General features: G+C 30.5%; 1 protein-coding gene across 9 annotated transcripts in view; it reads right to left on the bottom strand.

The window, feature by feature from the left end:
• Positions 1 to 9,118: 9,118 nt before the first annotated feature.
• The window catches only part of LOC100158704 (kelch-like protein 3), a 255,214-nt gene continuing 244,978 nt past the window's right edge, over positions 9,119 to 19,354 (bottom strand). For 7 of the 9 annotated variants that reach the window (XM_029486636.1, XM_029486635.1, XM_029486634.1 and 4 more), the window contains 15 exons: positions 17,940 to 18,099; positions 17,754 to 17,866; positions 17,398 to 17,694; positions 17,195 to 17,335; positions 16,884 to 17,130; positions 16,688 to 16,816; positions 12,340 to 12,467; positions 12,099 to 12,274; positions 11,930 to 12,026; positions 10,503 to 10,656; positions 10,317 to 10,429; positions 9,960 to 10,256; positions 9,759 to 9,899; positions 9,444 to 9,690; positions 9,119 to 9,371 (listed from right to left, as the gene is read on the bottom strand). In XM_029486636.1, the coding sequence (XP_029342496.1) occupies positions 9,190 to 9,371; positions 9,444 to 9,690; positions 9,759 to 9,899; positions 9,960 to 10,256; positions 10,317 to 10,429; positions 10,503 to 10,656; positions 11,930 to 12,026; positions 12,099 to 12,274; positions 12,340 to 12,467; positions 16,688 to 16,816; positions 16,884 to 17,130; positions 17,195 to 17,335; positions 17,398 to 17,694; positions 17,754 to 17,866; positions 17,940 to 18,099 (2,622 nt within the window). In that variant the 3' untranslated portion in view covers positions 9,119 to 9,189. The remainder of the gene's footprint in view (positions 9,372 to 9,443; positions 9,691 to 9,758; positions 9,900 to 9,959; positions 10,257 to 10,316; positions 10,430 to 10,502; positions 10,657 to 11,929; positions 12,027 to 12,098; positions 12,275 to 12,339; positions 12,468 to 16,687; positions 16,817 to 16,883; positions 17,131 to 17,194; positions 17,336 to 17,397; positions 17,695 to 17,753; positions 17,867 to 17,939; positions 18,100 to 19,354) is intronic. The other 2 variants (XM_029486640.1, XM_029486637.1) reach the window with 2 other exon arrangements.

The raw sequence follows: 19,354 nt of genomic DNA, 5'->3' as shown, positions 1-19,354 counted from the left end.
AAATTATGAGCATGCTTGGTATAAATCACCTTGTATACCTACTCCAGTATTTACGAGTAATTATTTCGTAATTATTTTGCACGGTTTTATTTACTTGCAAAATTTGAATTGAAATGTATTCGGCACATAGCAACCGTGATTTTCAAACATAAATTGTTTCCACGTGAACGTTCAGCTAATCGATAAAATAACATTTGTCCGTCACTTTATATCTATCGTTCGACGAGCGCGCTTGTTACTTACAACTTACCTTCGTAACTGTAATTATAATTATCATGTCTTCGTCATCAAACCAGTCTTTGTCGGTGAGTACTCGCCGTGGCAGATACTATGGCGGTATGGCCGCCAAGCGTTTAAGAGCGATACATTTCCGCAGCGTCGCTGTGGCGTCGATCAAGACGGAGATGGACGTTTCGTCGGACTTGGCGGACCGGATCGCGGCGACGGTTTTCCGAAGGATGGTCGTCACCTGTGTCCAGGATCTGGCACTTAGCGCCCGCGAGCGAGCGAAATGTATGGCCGTTGAAATCGTCGACCCGGTGGGCGTCGCGGAAAAGGTAAGGCGTAGACGCCGGGCTGCATACGTCGCGCCTTTGCCGACCCCAGGAACCGCCGCAGAGTCGCCTCGAGCCGTGCTGAGCCGTGCCGAATATTACGGTTCCATGGCCGCCAAGCGTTTGAGAGCGATACATTTCCGCGACGTCACAGCAGCGGCGCTGGAGCCGGAGACGAAAGAGGATGTGTGCCGTCCTGTCGGACCAAGTCCGAAATCCTGCCTCGTCAGGTGGACGTGGACGTGTCACCGGTCGCTTGTGCGGAGGCAAACGGAAAAATGACAGAACGGCAAAGACGCCGATCGATTTGGAGCCGCGCGAAAAATTTTTTCGCGCGTTTCCTGTGCTGCAGTGCACCAGCCACTGCAGATTAAATAATATTATTGTAAATTGTTGTTGTTATATATATGTTATATATATATAATATGTTTCTATATATAAAATGTAAAATGTGATTTTTGTGAAAATTGTATAACCCATGTATACCTATGTTAATAATTATTATTGTAAATGTCTTTAAACATCGTATCATTATATCAACCATATATAAATTACGCTCATGTATCATTCCTTCACAAAATGTAATTTATCACCCATCATATATCATGTTTAAATGCTGAATAATTCAACATCGGTTTTCATTCCATGTATATCGTATCATTAATAATGTAAATGCGTAAATTGTAAATTTGTATAAAAATTAGATTACCTATGTATTATGTTCACCCGCATGTATTATGTACCTACCTACACGAAATTGCTTTGATTACAAATAATAAATGTTTATAAAAAATAATTCGATATCGTCTTCTATTTTATGTACTATTAATAACGAACACCAAAATACAATTGAAAAAAAGGTGGGCAAGTGAGAAGTGATGTGTTAATCTGCCGTCTTAAAGACAATGCTACTAAGAATATTTTATGATATTACTGCTGTTAAGATGATTTATTTTACTATTAGACAATAGTACAGTGTACCTATACGTAAAATAAATTACAAAATAGATTTCCAAAAAAATTGCATTTGAAAATTTCACTGTGTGTATACAGCAAAATACATTAATAGTTTCAAGCGGGTACCCGCAGTAAAATTTTTAAACTATAACAATTTAACTAAAATCATTATTCGTCATTTAAATATCTAATTGTATCAACATTTTAACTACACCTATGAAAAAAAAATATCGAGCATACGTCATATCTTTAATATTTTTCTTCTACTATCAAAATAACTAGGTACTTATGAACACTGAACAGTGTTGTGAAAAGATAACCGAAAAATCATCTGGATAAGATTACAGATAATTCGTTCAAAATTTATCTAGATAATATAAAATATAACATAATTTTTTTTTACCTAGATAAAGATAAAAATACACATACATTTATCTAGATAAAAAATTAGATAATTTGTTTTTAAATTATATTATAAATAATGTAATTTATTAGTTATTACTAATTAGGCAATATTTATCAATTAATAAATCCTTAATATCATTTCTCAACTAAAATAAAATAAAATTTTGATTTTTAATACAACTTTAATACAAATAAAACAAAATAAAACTGAACATTTTTCAGCAAACACTTCTTTTTTAACTATAATAATATTGGAATTTGGTTCTCGTAAATTATGGGCTATTTCAGTATTTAATAATATTCTTATTATTATATTATATTTTATCTAGATAAATTACCACAAATAACCATAACATTTATCTAGATGAGATAATTAGATAATTTAATTATTTTTCTAGATGATTTATCTAGATAATTCCCAACATTGCTTATGAGGAACCTTTTATTACATTTTCAAATCTTAGATATAAATAAAAATATTTTATTAGATATCTAACTCATAATAGTTTGCAAGTTTTCATGATTTTGACGAATTTTGTCACTCGTAAAAAATATTGTGGATTTACCCTCAACTTTTTTTTCAATTTCCACAAATAACAACAACCTTTGAGTTTTATTTTAAGTTTTTTGACGGAGCCCCGCTATTGTATCCATTTTAGAAAACAATTATCACTAATCAATCTGTTTTTAAAACGATGTTTGATAAGACACCATCTATCTAGGAAAAGTTTAACGATAAAATGATTAATTTTTGAATTAGTTCAACTTTAGGTACCTATCTAAGTAAATAAAAGTTATAAAAATTTACAAAATGATTCTCGTATTCAAAAATTGCTTGAGCTATAAAATAGTAATTTCAAACTATTACAAAAATCATTAATCAATAACGTTGTAAGCTTGTAACTTGTGACCAAGTAAACAATCATAATCTGATAAATACAACTCTTAAATTAAATTATTGTAATTTTATTTGTATAAGTACCTACCCAATTAATTTCAAACTATGCTAAGTTACATATCGATAAAAACACAGTAATCTAAAAATAATTATCACAATCTATAATAAATTAATTATAAAAAAATTTCACTTAAAAACGATAAATTGGCATTTTCTTATACCTAGTGTTTTAAATTGTTTCAAAATGTAAACTTAATGTGTTTCATAAAATACGGTTTTCTTAAAATATTAAATTGGTATAGTTTATTCGTCATCTTGTTCAAGTCAGTGATCCACATACATAATTTGGTTGTTCAATATTTTATTCTGCTCAAGAAAATCATCACGAAAATCGACCAAGTCATTGTGCAGTTTCATCTAATGAATAAAATAATAAAAATAATAATTTAAAAAGTTCTTAATTTTTATTATAATAAAATATTATTTGAATGGGAGCCATTTAAATTGTTTTTAAAATCAGAAAAGCCGTGGATCCAAAAATTTTGAAAACCCCTGAGCTATAATATTATATTCGGGGTGTTTTCGAAAGAACGCTAAAATGTGTACATTGCAGCAGTGGATAAAGAATTATGACGTGTCCGATCATAATAATATTATCAGAAACTTAATCAGAAGCTGAATTTTATTATTCGCGATGACATAATACCCACCTGTAGTATTTAATTTATCTTTTTTTCACATCGACAATAATATTTATTAAACGTAAACTTGTCTGAAACCGTAATAGATAACATATCGAAATATTTATTTATTTATATTATTATTTATTATTATATTAATTGGATAAGGCGTATTTGGAGATAAATTTCAGACGAGGCGTCTGAAATTATTTTTCGGTTTGTACCTATGTCTGACTCAAAGTTAAAAAATAACAAACGTTAAGAATCGTTAGTGGTTTGCACATTATCTATGTACCTATATTATATTTTCCGTACACGACTACATTCATAATTGTATCGTGTTTGAATTGTGTTGTGGTGATTAAAGTGGTGACAAGATTATAGTTTAACGCATTCGCATTTTTATGTTTACTGGCTTTTAAAAATAGTGAAATACATGCTGCAGAAGCGGTAAAAAATAACCGACCGAAAACCTCCACTAATAGACCTATATAGGTAGTGGTAAAAAAAAAAATTTGTTCATTTATATTATTATTATAATTATTTGTATGGGAGCCATTTAAATTGTTTTTAAAATCAGAAAAGCCTCGGACCCAAAAATGTTGAAAGTCCCTGCGTTGTATTATATTCGGGGTGAACATGTCGTCGAAAGAATCGGAATCCAACAAATTGTTTATTATCGACCTAATAATATTATGTGGTATGACGTTATACGTCATAAAATCTCGTGACAAACGAATACCGTACACACGATCGTGGACATTCAACTCGAAAGATAATGATGATAATACAATAATATATTTACAACGACCATATAAGTTCGAACGTATGAAATAGGGCCTATCTATACAAAATAATATTATGATCACACACGCGTTTATTAATCGGCTGCAGTTCGAGTTCGAACCCCCCAACCACGTTGTTATTGCATTATAACGTAGGTAGGAAAACACTTGCATTAATGAAAAAGACAATTATTGTAATATTCTAGTTCTTTACTATTATTTTCATGTAGGCATTATAAAATATATACATTTTATAAATGTATTATTTTTGACTTTTGTATTGTATTAGAATTTAGAACCACATTCTATATCTCTTGTGAAAATTAAATCAGTCATTGAAAACTAAAAAAAAATAAACATACTGCAAATATATAAAAATGTATAAAAATAAAATAATAAATATGTATAGGTAATGCCTTCTTAAAATGATTTAAATATTTCAGGTAAATTTTTTAATTGAATATAAATTTGAATTCAACAAATAAAAATAACAATTAATTAAATATAGCTTTTATACTAAAGTTGTTACGACTCATGTAATATAGTTATACCTATTGAATGTTGGCATCAAAATGTGATGTAAATATCTAACTAATAAGGTAAATCGCGAGCGCATTGGGCGACTTTGTTATACCTAGTTGGTTGAAGTTTCTACACAGTGGCCTCTCGTAAGTAAGGCTGTTCCACAGTTCTAAGATCCTGGGTACGCCATTGGTCGTGTCTGTTGCCTGTTGATGTCGGCACGTTTGACGTCGGTGGGGTATGAAACTATAACGACATAACCGTTAATATTTTGAATAATTTTAAACAATTTAACATACCTAATTACAAAAAAGTAAAAACAAGTGCGTCAAACTATCATATATTATTACCTATACTACCTATCGAGGATTGGCAATTAATAACGATGCGTAATATTGATCAATTGCCGTATTACGCTTCAGGCTGCAATAAGTCAGAGTCGGTATCTGGACACGTTTCACGTTGATTTTATTACCGTTGCTCGTAATATAGCGTAATAGGCTGACTGGCGAGCGCGGCGTCTACACCATCGGGCTTACGCTGAACGCGCCGAATGCATATAGTTGAACGTGGGCGGTCTCCCAGACCGGCCGTAACCACCCACGACCCGCACGTTCACCTGCACTTGACCGTACCCGGCGAACTTCTCCCTCAGATGCTCGGACGTGGTTAGGTGTCGACAGGTGACCGACAAACAGTTGACGTTTTTTTTATCATGGCATGATATCGTGGTGTTGGGAACTTTTTTCGGACGCACCCCGTTGATAACACATTTTTTTGTTCTTTTGTCAAAAAGTTTGAGGATTTAATACGAATGTTCATAGTGAGATTTTTACACCGGTTGAAAAAAAAAACCGAAAGTATACTATACCTGAACGATATACACACAATTTCCACAGGCCACATGAATTAATTTTACACAAACGTGTCGACACATTTATTAATAATATCATCAAATAAAAATCAAATATATAACATACCTTATAAGCATTATAACAAAAACGTATAGCCGTGTAAATTACAGCAGCATAGCATAGCATATTTATTGGTAGGTATATAATACAATTTATGGATATTTTTACATTAATGATTACCACATTCTTATTACACTATTACATATTATTTACATAATTGTTATTTGTTAGGTACTATATATATTATTACATTGTTATTAGATATTTACATAATTACATTATTACATTATTACGTTATTACATTATTAAATTTCTAAATTATTGTACCACAGAATATGATTATACAATATTACATTATTTATCAAAGTCGAAAGACATACGACCGCGAAATGTCACAAAACACGTGGCGAAGAGTCTATGGTGGACGGTGGTACATGGGGGGGGGGCGAGTTTAAAAACTATAATAGGTAGGTACTAGGTATACATTTTATTGGTCTATGATGGCAATATATATCTATTTCGATAGAACCACAACAACAAAAGAATCGCCTGACGAATTTTTTCGTTCGGCTCCAAACCGAACGGCGTGGACGTCTGTGTTCGACCGCTGTTACGTCCGTGTTTTCCGTCGTATTCGAAACCGACAACTCCGTCTTGCAGGACGTGTCATACGGTAATCCTAAATCGGAACCATCGCTAGCTAGATTTAGAAGCACAGAGATATTCGGCATGGATACACATGTCCTGCGTTCCAGCGAACCCTTGGAATCACGATGTTCCCACGGTTCCGGTATCCGGATATTGCTGGTGACCTGTAGAGACTTTAGATTCGGCGTGGGTTGCCATCCGATCTCTGCAGGTGTCTCGCCAGTTAAATCTGGACGCACGTGGATATTTGACATAGATACCCATCTTATGTGCACCCGAAATTCCTTCAACTCCCAGTTTTCCGGCAATGGTTTTGGTCTATTTCTTCGTAGATCATCGAAAACTATTTGCTTTACTTCGGTCTTGGACAGGATGTTGACATCGGATGAATTATTGTCGATATTGGACATATTAATCTGATAGTAATATAATATAGGCAAAATAATAATTAATATACTACGGGTACGGAAAAACTGTTAGACCGTAAGAATGAAGAATAATATACTTGGCAACTATAGGTATTATATTATATCAGCCTATATTTCAATAACATACATATTGATTAGAACTCTAGACGTTCAGTAGCTATTTCAGTACTTATGTTGTGTTATGCGTTATACGAGCATAAAATAGCTGCATAGGTACTATAGCTCAACTTTTATAGTTAAGGATTGAAAACGTATAACAAGGTTCCACATAAGTAGGTTATCCTGTAACCAAAAAATCTCAAAAATATAAAAACACAGTTTCTTTTACAGTTATCTGATTTTTAAATTTGGACGAAATTACATATTAAAATATTAATTGTTGGTGAATAAACGCTACGGGACCTGGTGGCAGTATTGTGCTAAACAGTATTTACATCCAAAAACCGCACACTATTTTGTGTGCTAAATAATAACGGATAAGACGTTTTAAGTCTTAATTCTTAAGTCACGTATTTAGCCACTCGTTATTAACCTGTCTTTTTTTGCCTAAATAGTGGTTAAGCGTAAGTCTCATAATGGGGTGTAAAATATTGTCCATCCAATTGAAAGACAAAAATAAGTTAGTAAATAAATAATAATAGTAATATTTTTGATTTTTAATTGAATTATATTTATTTTTAGGAGCACTTGTTTTAATGTTTAAATCTTGTTTGCATAATATTATACATAATATTACATATACATTATGAACTACTATTGTAAAGCCCTTTTTGGAGTCAAAATCATAAGTGTGCGGCTTTTGGATACAACAATTTTAAAAATTGTGCTGTGTTAACCTACGAAAAGTGTGTGGTTTTAACCAATCAAATGTGTGTAGTTTTGTCCTGTATTTTATCGCAAGTGTGCGGTTTTAGGAGTCAATGTAAACAGTTCCCACCCATTTCCGGTTTTTCGAACGAAAAAAAAGGTGCTGGGTACCTATATAAAGTGTAGTGAAGTTTGTCATCCCTACTTTGTTGCACAATATCTGCATTGTCTTGTGTGTTCTTCAATATTATAATATTGATATGTGTTTGTAATTGGACGATTATTGTATTATATTATTCATGCATGATCGATATGCAATTGTTATTGCGGATTTAGGGGGGGGGGCAAAGGGAGCAATTGCCCCCGGCGGAAAATGTATAGAGGCGGCAGTTTTTGTACCTATATATATTATATTTATTAAAAATTATAATAATATAAAATATATAATTTTGTAATTTGTTCTAAAGTAATGTTTTTTAATGATTATTTAAAAAATTTTATTAATCATTAAAAAAAAAACTAAAAAAAAATTCCAAAAACTGGCCCGTCGATTATATTGTAGACTTTATGCTAAATTCAAATTTGTTTTCAGAATTCTAATCGCTTCACTAGATTAATTATTGGTCTGTTGTTAATAGACCACGTCTATAACCCTATGTTGCGTGTGTGTTAGACAAAGACAGGAAATTCCGACTGGAACCGCCTTAACCTTGTATTAATTATGTAGTGATGAACACAAATGTTGCAAACGAACCTTGTTTCCAATGTTATTAATAATTTTGCTACTAGACAAGCATGAAGAAGATTTTAAAAGCTGAAAAAGACCTTTTGGAGGAAAAGTTTTTACATAACCTCAAAGTCTGAATGATGTTTAATAAATTTTCATACATTATTTTTTTTTTTTTGGGGGGGGGGTAGGGGCGGCAAAATTACGTTGCCCCGGGGCGCATATTTTCCAAATGTGCCCTTGTGCGTCAGATAAATCGTGGTGTACATATTAATTGTTATTTCATCATGTTTCTAGATGATCAGTGTGTAATTATTATTGTGTAATACCTTCTGGTGTTTTAATTGTTGTTTCTTAACGTTGTTGGTGAATTATGAATTTGTATGAGAATGTTAATTACCTACTTTATAAAAATAATTTAATTGCGTTATATTATGTGCCACATCCAAGTATCTATACGGCTATACCTACTCATATTGGAAATTAATATAGCTGCTATAAATATATAAAATGATAAAATAAACATTTGTGAAAATTTCAAGTACTTGTGTTTATCGTGTACAAACACACACACACAAAATAAAAATAAAACAATAAATTCATCACTCCCCTACAAAATCTTAAATATATAAACTATATTGTAAAATATAAAAGATTTTGCTGTTATACAACAATATAATTAACTTTAAACTTTTAAAGATTATTTATTTAATTTGTAAATAATCAATTTAAATAATAATAATATATTTTTATCAAACATTCACAAAAACAAAAATGAACACAACAATACACATTTTGTCATAATATATTATTCATAACTATATTCTATATTAATATTAATAAAGAGATCATTATGTATGCTGATTAGTTTAAATGTTGTGGTCTATCAACGACTACTCCGCCATAAATTAGTATTCCGCTTCCTGACGACATGACGTTCCAAGTATTGGTGTTTGGGTTGTACATTTCTACACTATCAGCAAGAGTATTATCAGAACTTGTTGTTCCGCCCATAACATACAATAAACCATCTAATACAGCTACTCCTAAAAAAATAATGTAATTTATCTAAATGTATTATTACATTTAATACTAAAAAAATGTATTATTTTAGTCACCTGGCTGGTATCGGGAGAAATGCATATCAGCTATAGAAGACCAAACACCATCACTCGGTCTATAAACCTCAACACTTTTAAGATAATTTCCATTAAAGCCGCCAATAGCATAAATAACACCATCCAAGACGCCTACACCAACACTGGTACGACATACTGACATTTCTGCAACTGGTGTCCATGTATCAAGCGAGGGATCATAATATTCCACAGATTTCAAACTATGTTTATTACTACTACCTCCAATCTACACAGTTTAATTTAATAAAAAAATTTATAACAAATTAAAAATAAAGAACTAATTTTATTAGTTACCGCATATAAACAATTATTTAGTACGCCAATACCCATACAACTTCTCGTAGTTGACATACTCGAGACCATTCGCCATTTTTGAGTACTGACATCAAAAATCTCGGCACTCTTTAAATTATTAGTGCCATCAAGTCCACCAACCTACAATTAAACATTATATATATTTATATAATATAAACAAGTAAAATATTAATAACTTACTGCATATATACAATTATTCAATACACCAACACCTGGCCTAGCTCGACTAACTAGCATGTCGACCATTGGGACCCAGGAGTGTGATTTTAAAGATACATCAAGCACAATAACAGATTTAGAACTTGATCCATTTACACCTCCCACTATAAACACAAATTGATCTCCAATTACACCAACGCCAGCCGACTGACGACAATCATTTATCCCTGGTGCATTCTCTCGTAGATTGGTTGCTGGGTCATACCATTCTGTATAACACTTTGGAAATTTATTTGACCGATTGAACGTTAGAATAACCTGGTAAAAATAAAATGACAAAGTAATTGTGAAGATAAATTAAAATAAACGGAATCATACTTTTTGAGAACCACCAAATTGTCTAGGTTTACACCTAATTGTTTTTGGAATGGTGATATACTGAAATGATTTTTGTATATTAAATTGTAATGCATCATACACAAAATCTTTACCTAAAAACATTTTAATAATAATCAAAAAAATACATAAGTTCATAATGATAGCATATTTCTGAAAATAACATACATTTAGGACTATTTTTTAGAAGAGGTTCTTCAGATATATTAAATAATATATCAGACTTTAATAATGGCAAACGTACATGTTCCATTAATTCTGGCAAAAAATGTATTCTGTGTTCCAAATCATGTTTTACCCATTCAATAACACAGTCAAATACCTACATTATCAAATATATAAAATTATTAATAAATGGTAGGTATTATATTATCAATTGTTATTAGTTTCAATGATTTGTTAACTTTCTATATTGTATTCAGGGAAAATGCATTATTTAATGCAAGCTGTTACCTAAAATTAATTTGAACCAATTGAAATAATTGATACTTGGTATAACTATCTATAGTCAAAATTCCAAATCATATTATAAGAACATAATCATAGAACTGATAATATTGGCTGCTCAGTGACACCCGGATGGGGGTGTTTCACTTATTATTGGTAAATTTACCGATGTTTTTTTACGAAAATTTTCCATCTCTATACTACACAATATTTGTGATTTATTTTTATTATTATTATTATTATTTAAGAATTTATATTTTTGATATATAAATAGTATAGAATTAGTATAAAACTAATTTTAAATAAGTTAAAAATATGTATAAATATGTTTGAACTCTATTTCACGTGTATTTAAAAACACGGATACCCGTGTTTTTAACTAAACGGTGTTAAAGATCGTGTAATTAATGTACACGTGTACACGTGTATTTAGAGCCCGTGTACCCGTGTACCCGTGTATTATATAGAATCCGTGTGCTCGTAGCCCGTGTTTTTAATGTCCATCTACCCTGATCCAAAGAAAATCCAAAAGGGGGAGCCCAAAAGTTCGTGCCCTACATTAGTAATCAATCTTACAAATCAGAGGTGGTTTGAGGTAGCAAAGTGAATGTATATTGTACTTTGACACAATTTTAATACACGAACTCCAAAAATACGTGTAATTAAATACACGGGTATTCATACACTTTACTATTTAAAGTTCGGACTACGTGTACACGTGTATAATATACATAAAATGCATACCTTATAGACTAGGACCACCCTAGTGTATATCAATACACGTACCAGACCAAGAGCCCTAATTTTTACCCTTGTTGTCTTTTACTTAACGTTTTTATCTGTGTTATATTAATACTAGATTCAAAGTTAATAGAGATTTGATACTTATTATGGACTTACATAAACATTTAAAGCTATAGGGCGTAGCATTAAAGCTTATTTTTCTATAACACTGCAATATCTATACTCAACTATCAATAATTAAGTATATACCTAATTCACAGGATAACAATTTTTTTGTTGTGTATGACTGTTCAAGAATAGTCAATTTCAACCAATGCATAGAAAAATATTATAGTTATTATAGAACTCTTTGTGTTCATCTTACTTTCCATACAATTATATTACCAATATTGCAGTTTACTTACTTTTTCTTCATATGGAACAGCAAGGTCATTAAAGGAGATTATCTTAACCACATCATCGGATGATAATGATAGAAATTCATCGCTATTAACCACTTCCCTGAAAATAAATAACATTATATAGATTATTTATTATTGAATAATATAAAAAATGAAATTATTTAAATCATACAAAAACTGTTTTTTAATGAATGTTTCAGAACTCGATAGCAATTCCGTACAGTTATGTAAACGAGCAAACGCTCTGATACCAAGACAGTTTGTTTTATTCAACTGTTTTTGTAAAAACTCAATACATGCACCATTTACAAAATCTAGCTGTAAGAGGTTTGAAACTGGTAATAAACCCTTGAAAAATCATCAATAATACATTTAACATAATGTTTTATTTACAATCAAGTTTTGAGTTATACCTGTACATTTTCTTTTGTGACTATAATTTCGCCCGTATAAATATAATCCACTAATAGTTGTAAGACGGTAGAATCTAATTTTCTTAAATTAACGGTGTTGTTGCCGGTTTTACAAATATTTCGTGATTCTATAAAATTTTAAAATTATATTTTTATTTTAATTTCGATGTGTTTTAATACTTTTCCACTTAACTACTGCCCGATTTCTATAAAGAAGGAAAGGAGGGGGGGGGTTAAAGGGATGTATTATGTTAACAAAAATGACTTAACAGGAAAATCTCGCACGCCTCATTGATATGTCAATTTTGAAAATTGGGCTTTAATTCGACCTGCAAAATGTTCTCTTCTTTTATATAAGAAGAACGAAATCTGACTAGTCTGCGCATGGCGTGGCGAGAATATTTCATGTAAGTTATGTTTTTGTATCAAAAAAGTGACGGCTCTTACGCCTTTAACAATGATATAATTAATGCTCTCATCAAAATAATTACTGAAAATTTCACGGAAATATGGACTAGCATTCTGATATTCAACTTTATAGTCCAGATCATAATAACTTAATTAATGAGGTGAATGATGAAGTGGAAGGTACAAGTAATAACAATTATCTAGACGATGGTATTAGTGTGATTCCTGGAACTCCTGAAAATGATGATGACCAAAATATAGACTATTCTAAGAGAAAAACAAGAATTAGCATAAAAGGTGATACTACAAAATATCGACGATATCGAACAGATAATAGAAACGCAGGTTTAGAATACGTACCCAATAAAGGAAAAACAGTAAAATCTAGATGTTCTGTACCATTATCTGAATGTAGAGCTAAATGTAGCTCCAAAATAGATGACAACTTAAGAGAAGAATTATTTAGAATATATTGGTCCATGAATAGTTATGAGAGAAGAGTTGCATATATTTCAGGCTATATTACATTTAGTGAAAAAAAAAACTATTAGGTAAAGAACATTAACTCCAGAAAAGCAAAGAAATAGAAACAATACTCGTCATTATTATGTGCCTAAAGATAATAGTTTGGAATCGGTTTTCCAGGGTTGTTTTCTTAAAATATTTGGGGAAACATCAACATTTTTAAAAAATATATGCAAACAAAAATTAAGTTCTCCAGCAAATAAGACTACACCAGATAAAAGGGGACGCAGAGAACCTAACAATAAAAGGAGTGTTGAAGATATAGCATTAGTGAAAAAACATATTAAGAAGCTTCACAGCTATGAAAGCCATTACTGTCGGAAGGAGACGGCTAAAAAATATTTATCTCCTTACTACACACTACAATGGGCATATGACAATTATGTAAAATCAGTTGACAACCCAGTAAGTAGAGCAGTCTATGAAAAGCATTTTAAAGAATCTGGCTTAAATATAAAAAACACTAAAAAAGATACGTGTGCTCAGTGTGACAGAATTAAAATGCAACTTTCAAATAATTTGAACGAAGAAAACAAAATGAAACTTCTAATTGAAAAAAATGATCATAATAGTGCAGAAGACGCATATAATTCAAAAAGAATGTATGCATCAACAGTTTTAACAAATACATGTGTGTTAGCCTTTGATCTCCAGCAATGCCTCCCTACACCATCTCAAGAGTCATCGGTTGTATTTTATAAGCGACAACTCTGGACTTACAATTTGACAATACATAATATAATATCTTCTAATGCATCCTGTTACATTTGAAGTGAGCCTGTAGCTAAAAGAGGGGCTAATGATATAGGTTCCTGTTTATATGATTATTTAGGTAAGCTTTCAGATGAAATAAACCATGTAATTATGTATAGTGATTGTAGTGGAGGTCAGAACAAAAACAGCATTATTATGGCAATGTGTCTATGGTTTTTAGAGAAACATGACTCTATTACAGTAATAGACCATAAATTCATGGTCCGTGGTCATACCAGAATGGAGTGCGATTCTGATCATGCCAGGATTGAAAAAGCTCGGAAAAGGTACCCAACTTCAATAAATCATCCTTATGATTGGGCACAAATAATACGGTGGGCAGGAAAAGAAAAGTTTAAGGTCGAAGATATAAATCAAAGCAACTTCTATGATTTCCAGAGTCTTTTAAAAACAAAGTATTATAATATGAAGAAGAAAAATACACTTGGAGAGAAATTTGTATTTCAAGATGTAAAATGGTTACGGTATACAAAAGAAGAAAGAAATACTATTTTCTACAAGACATCACTTAAAGAAGATGCTATTTTTAAAATATTGGATTTGTCTCGTACCAAAAATATTAATGAAACTATGAATGATGTTATTTTACCAATTGCTTATAATGATACACTGCCAATTACAAATGAAAAGAAAAAAGACCTATTAACACTTTTACCATTGATACCTGAAGTTTTTCATGAATATTACCAAAGTTAGAAAGCAAAGAATGATGTCACAGATCCACTTATTTCAGATGAGGAATTTGACTGAGGTCTTATGATCAATTTTATAACGTTATGAAAAGTTTTATAATTTTTTGTGTTAATTTTATACTTAAATATTATTAAAAAGATTTGATAAGTGTTGTTAATGTTATTTTATTTTTATGGATATTACCAATTACTTAAGATGAGTGAATGAGTGATTAATTCAAGTGCAATAATTTAAGTTATTTTATTTTATTTTGCCTAAGTAGGTACATAATTTGTTATGAGTTAATTTTTGAAGTTCATACTTTTATCAAACTTATTATTTTATTTAATGTATAACATACTTTTATTCTTAAACTCATTTTATCAAGTGTAAAATTATTTTATTTTATAGAAATTTTACAATAAACAATGTGTATATTTTATACAATATTATTATAAAATAGTGTGTTTGTAATTTGTATTTTTTTATTTTAGATATAAAGAAATATGTGGTTATTCATAATTTTCAAAGAAATACATAAGTAATAAGTAAATAATATTGTAATAATATGTTCTATGACAAAGGGCATAAGTCTTATAAAATTACATGCAATAGGTCTTAAGTCATGATGCGAAAGGACTTAAGTCAAACTGGTATATGCAGTAGGTCATAAGTCATTAAAATTTGGAGAAAATAAATAAAAACTAAAATACATTTTATAGTAAATTAACAAAACACTTATTAAACATGATTATGAATACAAAATTTAAAAACATTAAAAATTTACAAAGTTATAATGTTTTTTTTGTGTCTCCTGAAAAGTATCAATTTTTGACTTAAGCCCTTTCTCTTTAAAACCGTCCAAATATACGATAGCCTGACGTCCAGACACATCGCCCATGGTTCACGGGTACAAGGACCGTGGATATTTGGTCTATGTTGGCACCACAATGACCTTCCGGAACGCCGATTTTTCATAGTTCAAAAACGTGATAGAGAAACACTTTTGCCAATTATTCAAAGAGAAGTTGAACATGGAACGATAATCTACAGTGACCAGTGGAAGGCATACGCTACATTAAATGAACACGGATTTACTCACAAAACAGTAAATCATAGCCTAAATTTCATTGACCCGAGTACAGGAGCACACACTCAGTCAATCGAGGGTCTTTGGCGTATTGTGAAGAAAAGATACGATATAAAAGTAAACGGAGCTTCATCATTAATCGAAAGGAAGTTAAAAGAAAAGTGGTGGCGATCACTTCATCCATCCATGGATACAATATTTGACGATTTTCTTTCAGATATGAAAACAACATTTTTAGTTTAAAGTATTTTATAAAAACCTATCATAATAATTTATAAAATTATAATATTATTATTATTATTATTATTATATTTAAATTTTTTTATAAATAGTTATGTACCTAATTGGTTATGACATTATTATATTTTTACGATTCAATTTTAATTTTTTTTATAAATAAGGTTATTATTATGACTTAAAAATTGATATTATTATGATATCATATTTTTACAATTATTAGTTTTTTATCAGCATCATTATCAAGTAAGATATAAAAAAAATACGGAAATGAAATACTATTTTTAGTGGATTTGGGTAGATCGCGCACTACTTGAAAACAAGTTTGGTAGATCGCTTACGACATCACTACCATATATTATGGACCAATATGTATATTGTAAATTATATATGATTTTGCTGATATACTACAATATAATAAACTTTACACCTTCCTTATTTTTAAACAATCAAATTAAATTATAAAAAAAACATTTTAATCAAACATTCAAAGAAAAATAAACAATTCAAGTTTTGTTATAAACTATATATAAATATGTGCATATAATCATATTACTATCAGCAATAAGACTATTATATATGCCGATTAATTAATACAATTTGGCGGTCTATCAACAACTACTCCACCATAAATGTACACACCACTTCTCGAAAATCTCTCCATTGTCCAAGTATTGGTTTTGGGGTTGTAAATTTCTACAGTATCACTATAGATAGAATCATCAGATTCTCCGCCCATAACATACAATAAACCATCTAATGCCACTACTCCTATATAAAAATGAAATTTAAATTCAATAAATGTTTACAGAGGTTGTCCTAAAAAGATAATTGTTACTAGGGCGAAATCGGCATATTTCCATATCAGCTACAGAAGACCAAACTCCATCACTCGGTCTATAAACCTCAACACTTTTAAGATATTTTCCACCATAGCCACCAATAGCATACATAAGACCGTCCAAGACTCCTACACCAACACCTTGACGATGTTCAGACATTTCTGCAACTGGTGTCCAAGCATCAAGTGTGGGATCATAATATTCCACAGATTTCAAACTGTTTTTTTCAGCAGCACCTCCAACCTACACAAGTTAATTTAAAAAAATGTGTTACAAATTAAAAAAAAAAAATAATATAATTATTCACCGCGTATAAACGATTATTGAGTACACCAACACCCAAATCACATCTTTTAGTAGACATACTAGCTACCAATCTCCATTTTTGAATACTGACATCAAAAACCTCTACATTATTTAATGGATTGGTGATATCTCCTCCACCAACCTAGAATTACAAAACAATATAATTTTATAATATAAAATAAGTAAAATACCGATTTAACTTACTGCATATATACAATCATCCAATACACCAATTCCTAATCGTCTTCGTTTTACTACCATGTCGGCCATTGGAACCCAAGAGGGCGATTGTGAAGATACATCAAGCATACTAACAGATTGTGAACGTATATTATTCACACCTCCTACAGCAAACACAAATTGATCTCTTACAACACAAAGACCAGCTTCCCAACGACAATTATTTATCCCTGGGGCTTTCTCATGTAGTTTGGTTTCTGGGTTATACCATTCTGTATAACACTTTAGTGATGTACCAGACCGGTTGAACATTAAAATAACCTGATATAATAAAAGGACGAAATTATTGTGAAGATAAATTTAACAAAACAAAATCATACTTTATGTGAATCACCAAACTGCCTGGGTTTACAACGAATTGTTTGTGGAATTGTGAAATACTGAACTGATTTTTGTAGATTAAAATGGTATGCTTCAATTACAAAATCTTTACCTAAAAGTATTATAATAACAACTAATGAAATAAATAAATTCATAATGAATGCATATTTATGAAAATAACAAACATTTAGGATTATTATTTACAAGAGGTTCCTTTGCTATGTTAAATAATATATCAGGCCTAGATGATATTAATGGCAAACGTACGTGTTCCATTAATTCTGTCAACAAATCTTTTCTCTGATCCGAATCCTGTTTTACCCATTTAATAACACTTTCAAATACCTACAAAAACAAATAATCAAATTTAAATTTAAATATCTCAAAACGATAATATTTAAGATCATATGCGTTTCTATCTTTATATTACCAAATTAACATAATATTAATTTGTTAAGCTACCCATTAGTGTATTATTGGGTCATAATTAATATATAGTAAATAAATATATATTTAACAAGCTAAGGAATATTTATTAGATTTGTATGGTATTAAATCTATTTTTATTAATGTCAATACTTTAATAACTTTTTATGCGCATATTATTTTTAAACTATTTGTAATGATTTTTATAGGTGGTTTTATCATATTTATTATATATTATTTATTATTTATAAATACAATTTAAGCACGTGAACAGGTATAGTAGAAAGTTCATATTTGGGATCGGATTTAATCGGATCGCCATTATTAAATATGGGTTAAGTGGATCTAACACAAATTTTTCAATAGCAAATTGATACTTTGTACAATATTATACCTCGATTACAACAAATACAGGTACCTATACTATAGTATGTTAAAATTTATCTGGCCAGTGTTGAAAAATGTGCTGGTTTATTCTATTTTTCGGTTTATCTGCGTTTATCTCGGTTTATCAGCGGTCTATCATAGAATATTCCCAATTATTTGTTTGAAATTGGTGTTTTTTTTTTTTATTTAAATATATTCAATCTGTTTACAATAAAAAACAATAAGTAATAAGGATAACATAGAAAAATATACAAAACATGAATAACGTGAAGAGGAATCCGTTCATTAACAGAACCTCAGAATTTTTTTTTCCCCCTATTTTAGGAGATCTCTAGACCAGTTTCTTTTTAATCGACGGTGAATTTGTGGTGATGTGAGAGAGGACATATTTTGAATGAAGTGGTTTATGTGACTTATTAATTTTGAATGGAAACTTTTGTAGTGGAATTTTGCAAGCTCGTTTACTGTTTGTATTTAAGGTCATTATGGAGGGCTGCATTAAATTTTGTTATGTACCATGGAGCACCGGTGCAGATAAGTCTTAGGGTAATTGACTGGAAGGCTTGAATAGGGCGAATATTTGCTTGTTTAGCTGGGCCCAAAATTTGAATGCCGTATGACCATACTGGCCTGATGATAACTTTGTATAGGAGTAGTTTAATAGAGACGATAATTTTCACATTATTGCGAAAAAAACTGATTTTGTGATTTTTATTTAAAAGAATATTTAAGTAGGGATAGATATACCAAATTTCTTAGCAGGTATAGCGTATTATATTATACTAGA

Source organism: Acyrthosiphon pisum, chromosome A1 (assembly GCF_005508785.2).
Source record: "Acyrthosiphon pisum isolate AL4f chromosome A1, pea_aphid_22Mar2018_4r6ur, whole genome shotgun sequence".
NCBI lineage: Eukaryota > Metazoa > Arthropoda > Insecta > Hemiptera > Aphididae > Acyrthosiphon > Acyrthosiphon pisum.
Note: the sequence above shows the minus strand (reverse complement) of the source record. Positions and strands in the feature narration are given on the sequence as shown.